General features: G+C 36.0%; 1 protein-coding gene across 2 annotated transcripts in view; it reads left to right on the forward strand.

Moving 5' to 3' along the window:
* Positions 1–19989, forward strand: part of ATP13A3 (ATPase 13A3) — a 52704-nt gene that overhangs the window by 23757 nt on the left and 8958 nt on the right. For both annotated transcript variants that reach the window (XM_066326413.1, XM_066326414.1), the window contains exons 6-27: positions 1764–1844; positions 2562–2631; positions 3212–3346; positions 4120–4192; positions 4967–5098; positions 6180–6359; positions 9199–9356; positions 10005–10193; positions 11146–11207; positions 11797–11947; positions 12042–12158; positions 13217–13234; positions 13326–13479; positions 13566–13686; positions 14835–14959; positions 15903–16081; positions 16535–16657; positions 16741–16820; positions 17480–17522; positions 17620–17729; positions 18569–18665; positions 19601–19673. In XM_066326413.1, coding sequence (XP_066182510.1) covers positions 1764–1844; positions 2562–2631; positions 3212–3346; positions 4120–4192; positions 4967–5098; positions 6180–6359; positions 9199–9356; positions 10005–10193; positions 11146–11207; positions 11797–11947; positions 12042–12158; positions 13217–13234; positions 13326–13479; positions 13566–13686; positions 14835–14959; positions 15903–16081; positions 16535–16657; positions 16741–16820; positions 17480–17522; positions 17620–17729; positions 18569–18665; positions 19601–19673 — 2471 coding nt within the window. The remainder of the gene's footprint in view (positions 1–1763; positions 1845–2561; positions 2632–3211; positions 3347–4119; positions 4193–4966; positions 5099–6179; positions 6360–9198; positions 9357–10004; positions 10194–11145; positions 11208–11796; positions 11948–12041; positions 12159–13216; positions 13235–13325; positions 13480–13565; positions 13687–14834; positions 14960–15902; positions 16082–16534; positions 16658–16740; positions 16821–17479; positions 17523–17619; positions 17730–18568; positions 18666–19600; positions 19674–19989) is intronic.

Consider the following 19989-nt stretch of genomic DNA (forward strand, 5'->3'; position numbering starts at 1 on the left):
ATAGTAAAACCTTTAAAGCAGGCAGCATGCTTGTAGTTGTGAGGTAAGCACAACACCGCATCATGGAGAGCGTTCACTTTGGGCTGCCTGTTATACAAGTACTCAGAGACAGAATAGTTTGATCACATAATGAAAGGCTTAGCACAACACAGAAGGGGGGCAAATTAAGATTTCTTGGGAAGCTAATTCAGTTATGAGAGCTTGAGTTTCATATCATTGTTCTTTTTATATTACCATAATATTAAGATCACCTTTTAAACACAGGAAATGCAAGTGTAATTGTTCTTGGACTAAGATAGACTTGGTCACAAAGCCAAAGAGGATGCAACTCTGACCTTGGATGTCTGTTTTGTTTTAGCTACTGTCAACTGAATTTCTGAGTGGGTTGATGAGTGCTTTATATAATAAACTCTGCACACTGATTATTTTCTTTTCTTTTTAATGCCCTGGGAATTCAGTAGCAGGAGTGTAAAAAGCAGAGAACATTGTGCTAGAAGCTCTATCTTTGCATGGACATTGCATACATAGGTATGCATATTTGCGTATAGACCACTTAAATTTAGGGACCCTCCTTAAATCCACTGTTACATTTCTTTTCCTACAGGAAAAGAAAAATTATTCATGATAGAGTAGGAGGATAGACACAACTATTAACTGAGTTTTGTGTATTTTTTAATCTAAAGTAGTATTTTTAAAATCCTTGAACTTAAAAATGTTTAGAGAAACCTTGTAAACCTAGGGCCAGGTTAACACATAATTTTGATCATCTGTTCTTGTACAAGCAGTTGGTGGAAATGTGATCCTAGGCTTTGCAGTAGTGAGAATATTTAAAGCTTTCCCCGTGTTTTAGAGAATGGAAGTAATTGTTACTAAACATGCACAATAAAGAGTTGTGTTTTTCTCTTTTTTTTTCCACTGGGACAACTCTGAATCCTTTTTGATAGATAATAACTTAATATATATCCAGTATAAAAATCATTCGTGTAGAATAATGCTGGTTTCTTCATGGCAGCTGTGAAAGCCTTTTGGAAGGTTATGATATTTTCCTGTGCATCCAAAATATGTCCACGAGAAAATACCTGGATATTGGGCAGCATACATCTGATATATTGAAATTGATAACACAGTCCCATAGCTGTATACCTAATGATGCTTTAGGTGTTTCTGCATATTTGCAGATTTCCTAAAGCACAGCATTGGCTTTCACATCATGTGGGTAAGTCCTGTGAAAATGAGTCTTCTGGTGATAAAAAAGAACTGAAAAATGTAGAATGTATTTTTCCTAGTTATGAATAACATCGTGATAGTAAGATGCTGCAAAATAGCTGAGGTATAGATTTATTTAATACATTGATTACTAATTTTTTCTAAAATACTTCCATTACTACTTAGAGTCAAATGAAGATAATTTGAAGAAATGTTTATCCACATTGATTTCATATAATGTTTTATAAAACTTGCTCACTTTTTAAAGGTCTTTGAATACTAGTTATGCTAGTATTCTTAATTTTTTAAGTGTCTCCATTTTGATTGGAATAGGTATGACTATCCTACAGTGATATATCAACAAGAACATTGCTTTTAATGTGTCATTGGTATTAGCAAATGTGACAAAACCAATTAAGAACACATTAGTCAATAGATTTTGTTGTTCTGTTGAACAGTGTATAGCTCTTGGCAAAGACCTAGCTCTTTCAAGTCACTGAAAACTTAATTTAAATATCAGATTTCTTAAAGAATTCATTGATTTTTCCTTTATTTAGAGGTCTAGATGAATCTACCTTCTGCTCTGCAATTCATAATGAACACAGCACAGGACTGACAAAGGGAATGCATGATTACAGGTAATATTGCAGCAATATTTGAGGGAAGGATTGTTTGTTTCCTTACCTATGCTCAGAGTGTTAAAACGCCCAGAAGACAATAGAGTGATCAGTGTCTGATTTTTTTGAAAATGAGACCTTCATACAGGTTAAAATATGGGAGCATCTACTTGCTTAGCAATTCATCTTCTGATAATCTGTCTTTTTCTAATATAAAAGCCTTTCCCCTCAGATAATTTTGAGAACTTTTTCATGTCACTGTCATTTAACCAGCTCTGATCCCATCAGAGGTTGGTTTCTTGATTCCTCTTTCATGATTTGCTCTTCTTCATTCTAAGAATAAAACTAAGATACAAGACCTTGAAAACAGTGTTGTACTGCTGGGTAAGACTTAACACTTGTTTAAGCTTAAGTTAGTGAGAATTACATACTGGCTTTCAGAATTACATATTTAATGATATTGGACCCATATAAAGTTTACAGAGAAATCTTGTTATGAAAGAATCTAAAAAATAAGGTACAGTTTAAACTGAAGTATAAAATAATTATCTTTGTATTGGAACATCTCACTAGGTAAGTGTTTTCTGAAAAGCACTTTTTGAAACTATGATAAATAACAAGAGAGTCACAGATTTATGGACATGTTATACTTTATCAGATTAGTGGAATTGCTTTGACATCAGTAAGACTCCTAATAAAAATCTTAACTTTTTTTTGTATTTTTCTTTTTTTATGCAGAAAAGCATTCTATGGAGTAAATGAAATTGCTGTGAAAGTGCCTTCCATTTTTAAGCTTCTGGTTAAGGAGGTAAAATCTTTTCTTTAACCAATTAAAGAAAAAAAGGGATATCTTATGAAAGTTGTTTCTAGTGCAATGACTATAGACTGTCAGAAACCTTCCACTGGAGCACAGCATTGTAAAACAAAATCATGTGGACATTTCTTTTGACCTCTCCAGCTTTCCTTAGAGCTAAAGATAAAGAGGCCTCAGCTATAAGCTCTCCAGAGTACAGCCTGGTGCCCTTACTAAGGACATTAGAAAACATGTCAGAGTTCTTTATTAAGAGTAAATAGAAAATAACATCCCAATTGCTTTAAGAATTATCACCTAAGGTGCATCAAATATTCCCATTACCTTGTTTTGAGGTGTAGAGGAAAGTGCATGCAGTCTTCAAAGTCTATTATTTGTGTGTTATTTGAGTGAGAACTGTGCTTTTGAGGGGCTGAGGAGGTAGTGGAAAAAAAGGATCATTTTTCCAAACCAAACAAAAATTATGTGTAAAGAACTGAAACTGTCTTCTCCCTGCAGGAGGATAATTTCAGTTTTGTTCTAATGGAGAACCCATGTGACCTTTTGGTGTAACTTGAATGTTCTGTCCCTTTTGTAGGTTCTCAACCCTTTTTACATTTTCCAGTTGTTCAGTGTGATATTGTGGATCACTGATGAGTATCACTACTATGCATTAGCAATTGTGATTATGTCTGTAATATCCATTGTTAGCTCACTCTACACCATTAGAAAGGTAAGTTCAAAGAAAACTGATACATCATTTTGGCTTTTTACTGATTGTCTTATTTTATTGTGAAATTGCTTACAAATCTTTAAGAACTTTTCAGACTTATATAGGTAGAATATTGATATGTATTTTCCCTCTTTGAGCTGAAGGTTTGGATTTGTGGTTTTCTTTGAGACCTTTGCAGACTTTCCATGCTGATGAATCTGTAGATTGGCCTCAGATAACAGAAACACTAACTTGCTTAAATAAAACCTGGACAGAAGTTTATGTACCAAGTTTTATTGGCAGTAGTGAGTCCATCTTGCATTGTTTCCTTGTTTGAAAGAACTGAGCAGCAGTGAAGCATATATGGGTTGTTAAACTGGTGATTCAGTTTTCTCTGTAGACTTAGCTGATGGAAATCAAAGTTGTAATTATCCTTAAATTGCAATCTCTGAATTTGGGCCAGACACAACAAAAACCCCAAACAACTTCTACCTAAATTCAAGTTCATACAGCTACTGCAGCTTTTACTTTTGTATGCTAATGACCAAATGATTTTATAAGATTTTGCATGACAGTGTAGGTTTGCTTCCAAAATGCTATTAAAAATAGGAGCCTGTACAGAGTGGCGCACCCAAACTTTATTTGCCCATAAGTTTTCTAAACTATGTTCAAGAGAATGTTTTGAGTAGTGTTTTGTTGTTAAAGTAGAGAATCTCATCACTTCTACTGTAGAATGTGCATTTAGAAGAAGACAAGCTGTGCTTTTGAATAATGTGCTTTTCTCCCCTTTGCAGCAATATGTTATGTTACATGACATGGTAGCAGCTCACAGCATTGTAAGGGTTTCTGTCTGCAGAGGAAACCAAGGTAAATTTCACAGGTGGCCTGGAAAGTTGAATTTAAATTGCTCATGAAGTGTGAGTGCAAAGTAGGTCTGCATCTGTTCTTTCTTTGATCAGCTTGAAATGCTTGCATTCCTAGCAAAATTGCATGGGAAAAGAAGTTCAGAGTGGAATTTAGATAGTGTAATGTGTTCAGTATTTACCTTCTAGATGGTATTTTCAGTGAGTACCAGGTTTGTTCTAGATTAGATGCTTGTCCTATTGCTGTTTCTCATTCTCTACCATTCCACTTACATAGCTATTAGTCTAGTTTCTTTCCTGACTTAAAGATGTGCATGTGTTTGGTTTCCATAACAATTTATTACCCAACAAGGGCTGCAAGATGAATTCTAAACTTCTTCTCATTTGGATACCACAGCAGTTGAAGGTGTGATATCCAAAAGATTGTGATGCATGATATTGTTTTCAAGACATACATTAATGTTGGGCTCATGTCTTTATACTGAAGTTACAGTGTAGCTAGTTGTTAATATCTTTTGTATAAGCTTGATTCCTTTCATTGGTCGTGATGCACTCTATCCATGTGCTCTGGAGTTTAGTCTGTGGTGGAATTGGGGTTTGTCAATGGCTTTTTCTGTATATGTTTAAAATCTCTCCATGCCATTAATAAAATGAAGTCTTACTTCATTTTGTTAGTAGTTGTACATTTCACCACTTGGATCTTGGATGTGAGGATCTTTATCAGGTTTTACAGATGGTGGCTATTTTCAAGGAAACTTGTTTATGTTCTAATATTCAGAAATAGAAGAAATCCTTTCCACTGACCTCGTGCCTGGAGATACCATGTTGATTCCATCCAATGGGACGATTATGCCCTGTGATGCAGTACTGCTCAGTGGTACTTGCATTGTAAATGAAAGTATGCTAACAGGTAAATTGATACACAGTGCTGCATGACTAAAAATATTAGTTTAGTGCATGCTTACTTGCAGTATATTTTAGCAGAAGTGTGTATGTTTATTTTGTTTGAAATATGTATGTTTTTGCAATTAGACATATTCTGAAGTACTTATGTACTTGTGTCCTGCTTATCTGCAACAGCCACCTGATACTGCTTGGAAACTCCAAAAATGAATGATAGTTTCTTGTTATAAAGTTTTCTTCTTGAGAGTTTGTCTTCCTGCCCCTTGACTTGGTGCTCTCAGTGCAGATGGAGTTCCGAAGCCTACTTCTTCATAAAAATTTTCCCCAAACTTTTTTCTCCATTTCATGACAAAATGAAGAAAACTTCATTTTCTTCCAAAAATGAAGGTAGTGAGCAGAATGTTCTGTATTTAAAACCACCAAGTATTATCTCAGGTAATATGTTGCATATGGTGAAAATCAGGGATCTGATGTATTTAAAGGACAGCTTCAGTGACTAGGATGGACTTTTTCTGATTCCTTGGATAATCTGTCCAAATTGACAGCCTTTAGAAAATGGTAATTCAGAGATTGTGTGTTCTATCATGTTACGCTTTTCTGAATGTACTTGATCCTCTTGCTGCTGCTAGCAACTGATAAAAATTGATTGCAGCCCTAGCTTGAGTGCAGTCAGTCATCAAAAGAGCTGAGAATAATTTTCTTCAGCTTCTAGTTTTTCTAAGTAAAGATGGGAGTGATGCTTTTCAGCAAGAGAAGGAAACATGTCCTGTTTGGTTGGTTTTTTTTTTTTTTTTTTTTTTTTTTTTTTTTTTTTTTTTTTTTTTTTAATGAACTGTGTTTTACATTTATGTGACTTGAATTAAGGGGAAGAAAAGCTCTGTAAGGAATAGAGTTGAATAGCATTTGGGTAGGGAACCTGCTGAGCTGAGGGTAATAGGTGAGAGACTACTTAATAACACGCTGAAAAGAAGATTACTGCCATAAGTCTGCCTGTGTGCTGGTGAAGTGAGATGATATTATTCTACCTGTAGTTGTGAATGAAAAAAGTCTGTTCTCTGATCTTGCTTAGAGGCTTTCTTTCCTTTAAGGTGAAAGTGTTCCTGTCACAAAGATTAATCTGCCAAATCCTTCAGAATATCCAAAAGCAGTGGGAGATGAGATCTATAGTCCTGAAGTGCACAAGCGGCACACGCTGTTCTGTGGAACCAATGTCATTCAGACCCGGTTCTACACTGGAGAGTTGGTCAAAGCTTTGGTGGTGAGAACAGGTATTGATTGTTAAGTTTATCCCTTGTTAATTTGTTACTTCTTTTTGTTGGTGTGTATCAACTGGCTGATACTGCTAAGATTGGGTAAAGGAATATACCCCAAATAGCTGGATAAAAGTCTTGAAACAATAATAAAACTAGGTGATGGTCTGAAGATTAACAGTTGGCAAGCAAGAAAGTGAATCAGTCTTCAGCATCAATTTAAAACTTATCTGAACATATTTTCATGTGCTTTAGAGGGTTTTTTGTAGTGTCTTGGTTGAACTGCATGTGCCTCTTGGAAAAGGTGTGAGTAGGTAGTGGGGACCAGCTGATTTTAGCAGTGTCATTCACAATGCCAAATGTCTTTCTTTACCTGTAGTTATTTCAAAGTACGTAATATTTAGTTTAAAAATGAGTTTGATCTGTCTACAAAAATGCTAATTCCTATGTTAGAGATCTGGGGTTAAATAATACATATATTCTATGACAACCAATTGCACAAGCTAATACAATTGTGGGACTCTGCTTTACAAAGATCATCTTTAAAAAAAATGCCACAAAATAAATGAACACAAGCTATAACCCAAAGTACAGTAGAATTAGAAAGCAGAAATTGGACTGCATTGACTAGACTGCTACTTAAAGCAAGTTTTCCAGCAAATAACTTCATCCTAATTAGCTGCTTTTTACTCTGGTGTATTCTTTTCACCTTCTGTTAGTCTGCTTTAGCAATAAAAGTTTGGTTTTTTTGTTTTATTGTCATTCTTGAGGTTTTTATTAGTCTTTTCTTTCAAAGAGATATTTTCCTTCCCTTGAACACATCTGCCCTTTAAGAATATCCATCTCAACTTGTTTTGTTTCTCATACAAATTCCATGTGCCCAGCTGGTGTGCATGTATAGCAAGGTGAGCCCATGCAGCAACAGAAATGAACTGCTGAAGATGTATTGCTCCTGCTATGGAGGAGGGACAGTACTTTTTGTTTTGAAGTCTCATACTGTGGTCTGTAACTCTTACAAGGAGCATTGCAATTGTTCCCAACACACTGAGTCTTACTGCCCTGACACTGGAAGTCATGTTTGTAAAATGTTCTTTGCCCATGGCAGGTCTGAGTTAGCTCCTGTTGTAAACAGAATGAATTCAGCTCTTTGGGCTTTATTCAGGTTTTATATATGCACAAATGTGGTTTTCCTGCTGTGGCTATGTATAGAGAGAAGCAAAGTGATGCAAAATTCTCTGTTCTTCCTGTCACAGGACAGTTCTTAGGCAAGAGGGAATTTCCCTCTCCACAGAACAGGATAGATGTCACAGCACTTGCAGCTTCTTGCTCCTAAGATTTGTGATAGTAAGAACTAAAGTAATTCTCACACAGTGAGATACAAGTAAAAATCCCTTTATATAAGGGACAGAAATGCCACAAAATTGAAGGTTCAGAAAAATCTAGTTGTTAAAAGATCTAAGATAACAGAACTCAGTATGGTTGTGTGCCAAGGCATGTGGTCCTAATCTTGTCATAAATCAGGATATAAGATTGATCTGCTGGGATTATACTCACAGTATTCTCCAAGTTAAGCTTTCAACATGTTTGATGTTATAGCTGAAATACAATAAGATGTATTAATTTCTTTCCTCCTAAAACTCAGCTGATGGATGTCATTATCGTTCCTATTTGTAACTGAAAAGAATTCAAAACTGTTTATTTTGCTTTAGAGAACAGAATTGTTCCCTAAAGTTATCTGTATATCCAGTGTGATCTAAAGACACCACATGAGGTTTTCATTTATTGTTTTACCCTGATGTTGTCTGTCCTGTGTAGTTAGAGAACCTTCTGCACAAAACCATGGCAAATAGAATAGAAAGTAGTCCTCAATTTTTTGTTGACCACTATGTTTAATTACAAAGCATTCATTGCTAAATACTCAAGTACATACAGACATGGTGAACCTCTCTGAACAGGTCCATGGTTCATATTCTGCAGTAGCAAATTCAAAGCCTGAAGGCTTCATGGTTTTTCATCTTGTAATGAGCTCATCTCCTTTAGGAGTGATGCTATAGTTGCTTTGTTTTGGTAGAATCCTATATGCCAAATGGCCGGGTGGAGGGCTCAGCCTTTGCTGTGGAGGCTTGCAGACTGAGGAGCTGTCAGGGAGCTGTCACTAGTGCCAGAAGACCTGGCATTGACATTGAGGTTGTAGAAATAGACTTTGAAGTCTAAGCAGATGGAAAATGTTTTGGGCATTAATGTTGGCCTCTTCAAAGATCAAGGCAAAAGTTCACGTATGACCTTGGGATATCTGTTGGTTGTTCAACTGTAAGACCTTTAGAAGGGTAGTCTCCTAGTTTAGTTGTCAAAATGCCATCAGGAGGTGCCTTTCTCCAGAATATGACTCCCTGCACTGCAGTTTTTTTCTGTTTCTTTCATTCTGGCTCTCAAGGGACCTTATGGAGACTTGCCATTTAAGTATTTAATTTTGGACTCTGAATATCTTCATTTTCTTTTTTTCAAGGACTGGCTTAATTAGACAATAAATATACCCACAAACTCTGCACTGTGAGGAATAGAATGCAGTACAACAAACTCTGCCAGGCCAAACCATGTGAGGATTTGCTGCTGCTGCAGAGGAGGGGTTTGTTTGCATCAGTTGCATGTCCTTGCCATAGGAGAGAAGTCCTTAGTATGATGTGCACATATATTTTTAAAGCACCTTAATTACAGTATTGCAAAACATCTGCTATGGATATTGAGAAATAGTTGTAATGAAATTAATAGCTTAAGGGTTTTTTTGAGGTTTTTAATATATTTGAATAGGTTTGCTTTTGTTTGTGTTTTTAATAACTTACTCCTCTTTTATTTCTAGGCTTTAGTACTGCTAAAGGACAGCTGGTCCGTTCCATACTGTATCCAAAGCCAACTGATTTTAAGCTCTACAGAGATGCCTATTTGTTTCTCCTGTCTCTGGTGGTGGTGGCAGGCATTGGGTTTCTTTACACAATTGTCAACAGCATCTTAAATGAGGTATGTTTTCATTTCTGGTCCAGAAGTGCCTTATTTTAGAAAAGGGTGACCATGACTTCCACCACACTTCAGATGATGAGAAACAATTTGTTTTAAAGTGAATATTTTTTTTTCTCTATTTTATATCAATGAAATGAGATAGGGTTACTGAGAATAAATTTCAGCACAGAAGCAGAATTTGAATATCTTACAGAGAAATTTGAGTTTACCTTGATTTCTCTTTATCTCAAATTACTGGATTTTTATCTATGTTTTATGTAAGATTACCATCTGAATTATATACAGTTTAAAAGAAAGAGGATACAGCACATCTAAAACATGCTGCAGGCAAAAAAATCCTTATCAAGGAATTAACTGATAACTGTTAAGATTTTTTTTTTCCCTCTTAAAAACTTTTTCATTACTCAGCTAATGTTTTAAAGTAATATATTTCCAGGAGGGAAAATGCAAATTAGAAGTTATGGGTTGTGGATAATTCAAGACTGGATTATTGTGATTGCTGATGGTGGGTGAAGATTGCTCTAAATTTCTGGGCAGTCCAGAACACACTGTACTGGGGAAAACAATGTGTGGGTTTTGCCCACGTCAGTGGGACAGTGAATCTGTAAGCAATGAGTTCTTGTTCATTAACCCTGACCTCTGTTGCAGGTTCCAGCTCGTACCATCATCATCGAGTCTCTTGACATTATCACTATCACGGTGCCTCCAGCACTCCCTGCTGCTATGACTGCTGGCATCGTTTATGCACAAAGAAGGTTGAAAAAAATTGGCATCTTCTGCATCAGCCCACAAAGGATAAATATTTGTGGCCAGCTGAATCTTGTTTGTTTTGACAAGGTTAGGTGAATTTTGAAACCTTGCTGGCTGGAGGGGCATTGTCTTAGAAAAGGGAGTTTGTATAGACAAAAAAGGAAAACTCATTTTTCATGTAGGTTAGAACATTTGTGATCTGTTAGCTTCCAGGTATTCAGTGTTTACCATCTGTTAAGCTCTCTTAATTTAATCCTCTCTAAAAAGATATTTTAATTGAGCTGCTTTCTTATCTCAGCACTCCCAAGTTCTAACTTACTATTGGCACCACAGAAATGTGGGAGTTAGGGCTTACTAAGAACTTTATTTAGTACATAAGCTTCTGAAAAACTCAAGTGTGAAGTCAGATTTTTTCTCATTTTTGTTAGTTTCAGTGAAAAGCTGAGTGAGCATATTTTGTTGTTAACCAAAGATGAGTGGAAGACAGTAATGGTGCTAGCCAGAATTCCTTGCTGTTGGCTATTTCCTAGATAAAATTTATTTTCCTCCTTAGATTTTATCTCAACTAATAAGTGTAATACTAGCTGTATTATTTCAACTGTAAGTACATGTCAGTTACTATTTTAGCTATGTAAGATAGTACTAATGTACCCAAAACCATCCACGTCCGGAGGCCTAAATGATGTCTAAAGTGGTTTAATACCCATTTTCTATTGTCCCCAGTCCCTGAATATTGAGATAATGTGCTGTCGTCTTTGAATTTTAAGGGTCTGTTTCATTTGTGCTGTTTCCAGTGAGGAGCATGACTGCTTTGAATGTTTTTTAAAGTTATATAGCAGGTTTGGAACTTAATTAATAGTAAAAAGCAAGGGAGATACTGTATTTTCCTTCCTGAGGCCTTGATTTGTATGTGAAAACAAAAGACAATATATTGTCCAAGTGTAATTTTTTTAAATAGCTGTCAATTTTTGCTTTGATGGAAGGTAATTTGTTTCTGAAGGCTTTTTCTTTATGCCATGCCCCATGGTCTCTTTTGCAGACTGGCACACTTACTGAGGATGGTTTGGATCTTTGGGGAATTCAGCGGGTGGAAAATGCTCGGTAAGGATGAGCTCAGAGCTTGTAGCAAATATGATACTCAGTTGTACTGTAACAGCTTCTGCAGAGTAGAATAGAAAATTCAGTGTGAGCTCATATATATTAACATTTCTGTAATGCACTGTAGGAATGCCACTTCAGCTGTGGTTCAGGTGTAGTGGAAGTTACAACTCCATAGCAAAGCTGAGGTAGAATTTTATTTGTGAGAGTCTGAGACCTTATCATGGTCATACTGCAAAACTGTTGCAGCTACTGTTGCATATTTCTTTAATCCTGTCCTCCTAAGGGATGACTTTTTGGGCTGCTAAAATGAATTACCTTAGCTAATTAAATACTAAGTGATAAGAGGGTTTTGTATGAGAGATTAAACTAGACAGGAAAGGAATGACCACTAAGCGTTTGAAGGAGGAAAAAGTTGTGATAGTTTCTGAAGATTCCAGCCCAGAGTCTTAATTTGTTTTCTGTGGTATGTGAAAATACAAGTGAAGGGACTTGTGCAGTCAATTTTCTTCTGTTAATCTAAACAAACCTTTTGAAGTGGCTCATAATAAATAATTATAGTGGTAAGTATATTATTACTTCATTGTTTCAGTTTCCTTTTGCCGGAAGAGAAGGCTTGCAGTGAGAGCTTGCTGAAGTCAGAGTTTGTTGCTTGCATGGCAACTTGTCATTCCCTGACAAAAATTGAAGGGGTGCTTTCTGGGGATCCACTTGATTTGAAGATGTTTGAAGCAATAGGATGGGTAAGTGCTGGTTTTTTCCCCTGAATATTGCACTATGAGCAAGTCAAAGTTAATGAATGTATCAATTAGATAATTTTTATTTTTTTTAATGCAGATTTTAGAAGAAGCAACTGAAGAGGAAACAGCCCTTCATAATCGAATCATGCCAACAGTGGTTCGACCTTCAAAACAACTTTCCCCAGAATCCAAGCAATCAACAGATCAAGAAATGGTATAAAAACTCAAAACAATTGATTTGAGTCAAAGAAACACATTTTACTTATGCTGAGGTTCTGGCTGATAAAAATTGAAATGGGATCAGAACTGTGAGGGTTTTGATGGCAAAGACACAACAAACATTTAAACCATTGTTGAAGGTAGTGGTTCAGTATATGCCACTTTCAAGGTGAGCAAACTGAGTGTCAGCATTATTACCTTTACAGACTGGTTATGAAATACAGTAATGCTTTTTGAGCTTATGCCTTTTAATATTAGTATTGTTACCAAATTCTGTTTTAATGAAGTTCTTAAGTGTGCTCACCTTGCAGTTTCAGTTAAAACTATCATTTGTTAATGTCACTGTGTGGCGTGGAATTCTTGCCACTCTTGTACCTTAGAGAAAATACAAAGTGCTGAGTAAAAAACCAAAATTGCTTAGCAGATTTAAAAGTTTCTTCTAGCAGTATTTTGAAGTATTTTTAAATATTTCACAAAGGGAAATTTTAAGCATGTGAATGTATATCCAGATTATCACAGAGTAGGGTAGTTGGAGAGTATAACAAGTCAGTGCATTTGTATGAGTCATGTTTTGTTGTAGATAGAAGTGTCTGTTTTTTTTTTTTTTTTTTTTTTTGTTCAGAGCTCAGTGTACATGCACAACAGTAATCACTGTGCAGGAGTTGATGTCTGCACATTATTTAAACTTACTACATATTTTGGGGGAGGTTGGGGGAGGGGGTTTTACTTAAAAATCGTGGTCTCATTCCAAAACACCATAGTACTTCAGTCATTTACAAGGCCTAAATAGACAGTTTGGACTGTGAAAGGTCTTGGAAATTCTAATCAAGAAATCAAGCTCTACAGTTATACTGTTTCTCACTTTAAGTAAAGGATACCAAATAGCTGCATTGTATTTATATTCAGGTTTTGGGAAATCCATTGAGAATACAATATGACTTGATACCAAGAATGCTGTGCAGGTTCATTTGCTGATTTGCATAGAAATAGTTGGTAGCTGAAGAAATACTTAAAATTGATATTTAGAGTGACTGTATTTTTTATGTTTTTCAGGAATTGTTTGAGCTGTCGGTAAGTATGCTTTTTCATTCAGCACATACCTATTTTTCTTAAGATATATGTGGATGTAACCCTTTTGTTCCTTCCTTCCTGTATGACACAGACTGGGTATGAAATTGGAATCGTGCGCCAGTTTCCATTTTCCTCAGTGTTGCAGCGCATGTGTGTAATCGCCAGGGTTCTTGGGGAAAAGAGAATGGATGCTTACATGAAGGGTGCCCCAGAAGTGATTGCCAGCTTGTGTAAGCAGGAAACAGGTAAAGGAGCAAATTTTTTTTTTTTGCTTCTATAGCTCAACTGAAATATAAATATTTTAATAACTCTAAACTTGATCTTTTTAAAGTTCCTGTTGACTTTGAGCATGTCCTGGAAGAATACACTAAACAGGGCTTCCGAGTTATTGCTCTTGCTCACAGAAAACTGGAGTCTAAGCTTACGTGGCACAAAGTCCAGACTATTAGCAGGTAAGAGTGACTTCACTTTTTTAATAAGTAACAGACTTTAAAAGCTGCATACTTTGAATTAATATGTAACATGTATTTTTGTTTAAATCAATTGCTACTCTTCTTTAGCTTTTTTTTGTCTTGACATACATAGTTCTCTGAATCCTTTAGTTGTGCCCTGGACATACAAGATAAGGAAGGTTTTTTTCTGTTATTGTAAGTGAATTCAGAGGATGAGCTTTAAGCTGAAAATGAACTGGAATATTATTTTCATGATGTCTAATTTGCACTGTTGTGGCAGAAAACCTCATCTGAGTTCTTTTCTTGCGCCTTCTTATATCATCTGTGTTTATTAAGGATAGTGGCAAGTAATGGAAATCTTCCTATGTGTATTTGATGCAGTTTCTTTGTCTCCTAAAACCAGCATGTCCATTTTCCTTATGAGATTTGGAAAGCAGAAATGTTTCTTCCTTCAAAGAGTACTATTTCCTGTGAATTATTTTTCAGCTGAGCCTAGTTTTGTGGATAATGTCATCTTTCGCACAGTGCTTGAATGTGTAGCACAGCTATGAAAACCCCAGCTTTGACTGTGTTCTTTTGTATCAGCCTTGTGTATAAGTGAACATTTGGCAAGGCAGAGAAACGAGACTTCCAGTTTTAGGTGTGAAAATCTAAAATAGCAGTAGAATACTCAAGACCTGTAAATACATTATCTTTTTAATGTAAACCAAAGTGAATTTGTTTCTCTGCCTAATTAGTTAGTGCTTATTAATCTTACATGCCTTTGTGTGGTAGCTTTTACAGTAAGTTTCAGCTAATTTGGAAAATAGATGTGCACTCTAAACATATTGTAATATTTGCCTGTGAATGCAGTTAGCTTCAGAGCGTGTTTTCTAGCTATTTGAGACTGTAGTTTCTTTTAGAAAGCATTCTTGTGGAAGAAACTGAAAATTGTGCTTGAGAGGAAATATTTTCTCACACTGGTTTTCAATTTAAAAAAGGGAAATAAGTATAAATTGTTGTGATGATATTTTTCACATCGCTTTTTATAAAGCAAATTACTTAATGGTTAAAAATACGTGTTCCTCTTTGATAAACAGAAAATCAGACTTTTAAAGCTACATCTAATAATTATAAATCTTATAATCTTCTCGTCTCTTTTTCATCAGAGATGCTATTGAAAGCAACATGGATTTTATGGGGTTAATTATAATGCAAAACAAGTTAAAGCAAGAAACCCCTGCTGTACTTGAAGATTTGCATAAAGCCAACATTCGCACTGTCATGGTTACAGGTTAGCATGTAAACATTGATACTCAAAGATCCATCTCTTTGGTTTTGTTTTAATCGTGTATGAAGTCAAATTTTATGAAGTCAGTGAGTTTACACTGTGTTTATAGCAACAGGGAGGTTTAGAAATTTGTGAAACTCTTCAGACATCTTCTTTGTTTTGTTTTTTTTTTTTTCTTTTTGGGTGCAAGTTGCTTTGGTAAGTCAGAGAAACCAGAAGAGGCTGTAATTCCACTTTGTAGTTTCTTCTCCTTGATACTGAATTACAGGATGAAAACCCTTAGAAGTCTTCCAAATCAGGCTAAGTGGAAGTAATATTCTAATTTTATGACTGAACTTGCTTTGAGCAGGAGGTTGGACTGGATGTCCTGAGGGTCACTACCACTTTGATTTATACTATGAAATGTCACTTTGTATTGGATTTTTTTTCCCAAAGTTATTTTGGGAGAATAATTTAGGTCCTTGTAAGCATGCTAGGTGTCTTGTGCTCAGTGTTTTTCATACAACATGTATTTGCTTTTTAAATCACAGGTGTTGTAATTTTGGAATGTTTTGCTAGGCTAACAATGCAGCTCTGTGTTTGTATGTTCTGTGACTGTGTAAAAAGCAGAATTTTAAATGACTGCCTGTTTTCTGCCTAGTTTTCCATATTCACTAAGATTCATTCAATAAGAGATCTTCGTAGCTCCAAGGAGCACACAGAATTTCTAGGGGAGGGTGTTTACCTGGTAGGCTTGGTTTCGTTTCATTTCATTCAAGCCTACAGACATCAATCATTTACCTGGATGTTGTCTGTAGTCTTGGTTTGCTCTGAGGTTGGCATGGGTATGAGGGGCAGTCTTCCTAGTCCTATACAGGCTTTGTTAGCTTTTCTCTTACAGGGAATATCAGCGTATGATCTTGATACTTTTCTGACTGAAACCCTTTTAAATGCAATTGTTTAACAGGGGATAACATGTTAACTGCTATCTCTGTGGCCAGAGACTGTGGAATGATTCTACCTCAGGATAAGGTCATTATTGCTGAAGCACTACCTCCAAAGGATGGGCAGGCTGCCAGGATCAACTGGCATTATGCAGATACCCTCGCAAAATGCACTAGTTCAGCACCAGCCATAAACTCAGAGGTAAGATGACCATATGATGCCCTTAGAGTGTAAGCAGTTAGTTTTAATGTTCTTTTTATGTTAGTCCCTTAAATCGTTAATCTGTTGTTATGTGTCAGTTCAGAATTGATATACTGGTTAACTTTCAGATCTTCAAATACCAAAGACTAGTGAAGCAGCTGAGGGAGGTAGTTTTTCAACTGTGGTATGACATTTGACATTTCACTTGACAGGGTTTTTCCCCCAACATTTCAATCTGTTAAAGCTTCTCTAGCTGCTTGTAGTTGAAGCATTAATCTACATTTTCTTAGTAATACGTAAGTGGTTTTATTGTATGAGGATTTTTTTCAAGCAGCATTCTTATAAACCTGGTCTTGTATAGGATCTCTAGGAATACCCCTCTGAGTATTATCTTGAAATGACAATGTTTTGGGTAAACGTATTACAGCTAGAGTATTAAACTACTTTTGTTAGGATATTCCAGTTAAATTGGTCCATGAAAGCCTTGAGGATCTCCAGATGACAAAATACCATTTTGCAATGAATGGGAAGTCATTTGCAGTGATTTTGGAGCATTTTCAGGACCTGGTACCCAAGGTAAGCATTTTACTTGAGTATGGGCACTTTCAGTGGTGAACAGACTTTGCCCTGTGAGCATTAAGAACTCTCCTGTCTTGCAGCTCGTGCTACATGGCACTGTGTTTGCTCGCATGGCGCCTGATCAGAAAACCCAGTTGGTGGAAGCTTTACAAAATGTAGAGTAAGTATTTGCTTAAGCATAGAAAGTGAGAGGGTCGAATGTGTCTGGTGTGATAGACAAAAATTATGCATGCTGCTGCTAGCTGTTTTGCCTAAAGAAAAATGCTGGGCTGATAAAACTCCATGTGTTGATAGGTCAGCCTATTAGCTGATCTAACAGAATGAGTGTAGTACCATCTGCTGGCTAGCTGGGAAAAATTCAGACTTTCCGTGAAGTTTTAAGTGAGGAATATGTGCATAAACTAACATTTTATAAATGCAGTTGCTTGGTTTACAAAACCCATCAAACGTCTTCTGTGTATTACAGTATATTATCAGGATGAGATGACTTCTGTTCACATTGGTCAATATGTGATTGCAGCTCTACAAAAGACTACAAAAGTGTCATCGCCTAGAGCAAAGATTCTTTAGACCGCCTTAGGATGATAGAGAGCTAATTAACCATTATTGCTTTGGTTGACCTGTCATTGTTATGTTGCTTTTCTGTCTGCTTCCTTAAATGCATAACAGCAACAGTAATTGATTTCAGCATTAATGATCACCCATTGTTATGCAAACCCTGAATAACTCAAAGTACTACAGAAGTAATTAATGAAATAAGCTAAATGGACCATGGTTGGAGAATGGTCCAGGATGCTGATGTCTGTTTGATTTTTATAGTTACTATGTGGGCATGTGTGGAGATGGAGCAAATGACTGTGGGGTAAGTATATTTTTATTTTTCATACAGAACCATTCAGTTAAATTGTACAGCTGAAAGCAAGTTCTAAAATGGTCTCTATTTCAATGTTACCTGCCAGGCACTAAAGAGGGCACACGGTGGAATATCTCTTTCTGAACTTGAGGCTTCTGTGGCATCACCATTCACTTCCAGGACACCCAGTATTTCCTGTGTGCCAAAGCTGATCAGGTAATGGTCCTGACTGTGAACTTAAATGTGTCTGTGTGACTCATTTTGCATGCTCTATTTTAATACATATTTGATACTGTAGGAAACCATTGTGAATTACACAACGATCCATACATTTTAGGGATTCTGTTTCTTTACTGAGGGTACTTTGAGCAAAACCCAACCATAGCATGATTTACTATTTTGTTGTAAAATCCTTTGTCCATGTAAAGTTAATTTTTCAAAGCATTAACAAAATTCTACACATTAGTCTTTAGTTTTGTCTTAGTAACTTTGCTAGTTTCCATAAAGGCTATGTGTAATTGCAAGCAGTAAAAATCTTCAGATAATAATTAAGCACCATACAATGTAAAAGACAAATTTTGTAAATAGGGTTTGCCCAATTTTTTGACAATAGAAATGGAAGTTAGATAATGATTTTGGATAAAGGTCAGCCAAAGAAGAATCTAGGGGTCTGTGGGGAGCTAATGAAGTAATGCATTATCAGAAGCATTTTTGAAGTCAGCATCTCTGTGGCTGACTGTGTTCATTCAATCCATGCAGTAAACTAATGCTCCATAGATGCTTTTGTAAAAAGACTTTAATTTTAAAACCTCTGTTGAAAAACCACATGAAGTCCAAAGAGGAAGTTAGGTGGTGGCTCAGTTCCGAAGACATGCCCACAACTTTAATGTTGGGGGAAGTGGACCATTCTGACTCCTGTTTCTCTCCATGTCTGTAGCCTAATGTCCATCAAAGGGTTTGCTGGTGTGTTTAATTGCAGCTAACATTTTGGTAGGCAGAACTTAACTGCTTGCACAGAAAGTTTTGTAGTTACATGATTGCATCTGTTTTGACAGGGAAGGCCGTGCTGCTTTAATAACTTCCTTCTGTGTGTTTAAATTCATGGCATTATACAGCATCATCCAGTACATCACTGTTACTTTGCTGTATTCTGTAAGTATTCAGTAAATACCTATGCTGTGTCAGCATAATTCAGAGTTTTGAAAGTTGGTAGATATTTAATACAAATTATTGCAAGTCCCTTTGAGTACAACACATGCATTCAAAAATACAATTAGACTAAAAGTATTGTTAGCATTTTTGGGCAGGAGGGGTTCACATTAGCTCTACAAAATACGTGGTAGTATCTGCTTAGGAAAAGCAATAACCAATGGCTGTGAAAAGGAAGTCTCTACAGTGGAGAGACTTTCTATATATGCTGAAAGTTTAAATAATTGAAACCTATATTTTTACTTTCTATATATGCTTGCTTGGAAGACCAAATATAGGTTTGAATTATTTAAAAACTTTCAGCATTTTGAAATAGCCTAACTTCTTTTAAAGGGAGCTGCATTCTTTTTATGTTAGAATTGAAAGAAACTGGAAGTACTGATTTGGGTGGGAAAGGAAGCATAGCGGAATACTTTCTGTTAATATGATTGGTTTCACAATAGTGGCATGTGATAGAAATCCTGTATTTTAATTTTTATTCTGAGCAAGTTAGAGGTGGAGAGTATGAAAGAACCTTTGAGGTGGAAATTTTGACAGTTGTATGAGTACATAATAAGGCTATGGTGTTTAAAGAACTGTAGGCCTAAGCTGTTATTGCATTGGTATCTAAGATTCAATAATTTCATTTTGATTACAAACAAATTTCAATTACAAATAGCTTGTCCATCTTGAAAAGGAAATTGTTTCATACCATGACACTTCAGGAATTGTTCTGTGAATTGTAAAATATTCAGGACTCCTGCAGATAAAGGAGGCCATTTCAACAGGACACGGTCTTCTTTATAGAGTGAAATTCAAGGAATTAATGCCATAAGAGTGTCCTTATAAATTATTTGTGGTGTGAAGTTACCAATGTTATATCTGTGATTTCTCTCCAGATCCTGAGCAATTTGGGAGATTTCCAGTTTCTCTTCATTGATTTGGCAATCATTTTGGTGGTTGTCTTCACTAGTAAGTACTGTACTGAATTACCATTGTGGCACTTCAGTGAACCACTTCTTGCTTGGTCAGATTTTCTTTAATATCTAGTTACACGTGGTTTCAAGAAAACACTGTGACATACAGTGAAGATGTTATGACTGTTGCATCTGTGCATTAAGAAACCCAAACCACTGCGTACTGAATTTGATTAATCTGAAATTTGTGAAATGTCCTCTTACAAGAAGCAGGTTGTGGGCATGATCTTAGAGAACTAAGTCTTCACAGTACAGGAAGCTGGTTTTGGAGTGGAAACAGGAGTTACTGCAATATCATCTTGCTCAAATGT

The sequence above is a fragment of the Sylvia atricapilla genome, chromosome 10 (assembly GCF_009819655.1).
Source record: "Sylvia atricapilla isolate bSylAtr1 chromosome 10, bSylAtr1.pri, whole genome shotgun sequence".
NCBI classification, from domain to species: Eukaryota; Metazoa; Chordata; class Aves; order Passeriformes; family Sylviidae; genus Sylvia; species Sylvia atricapilla.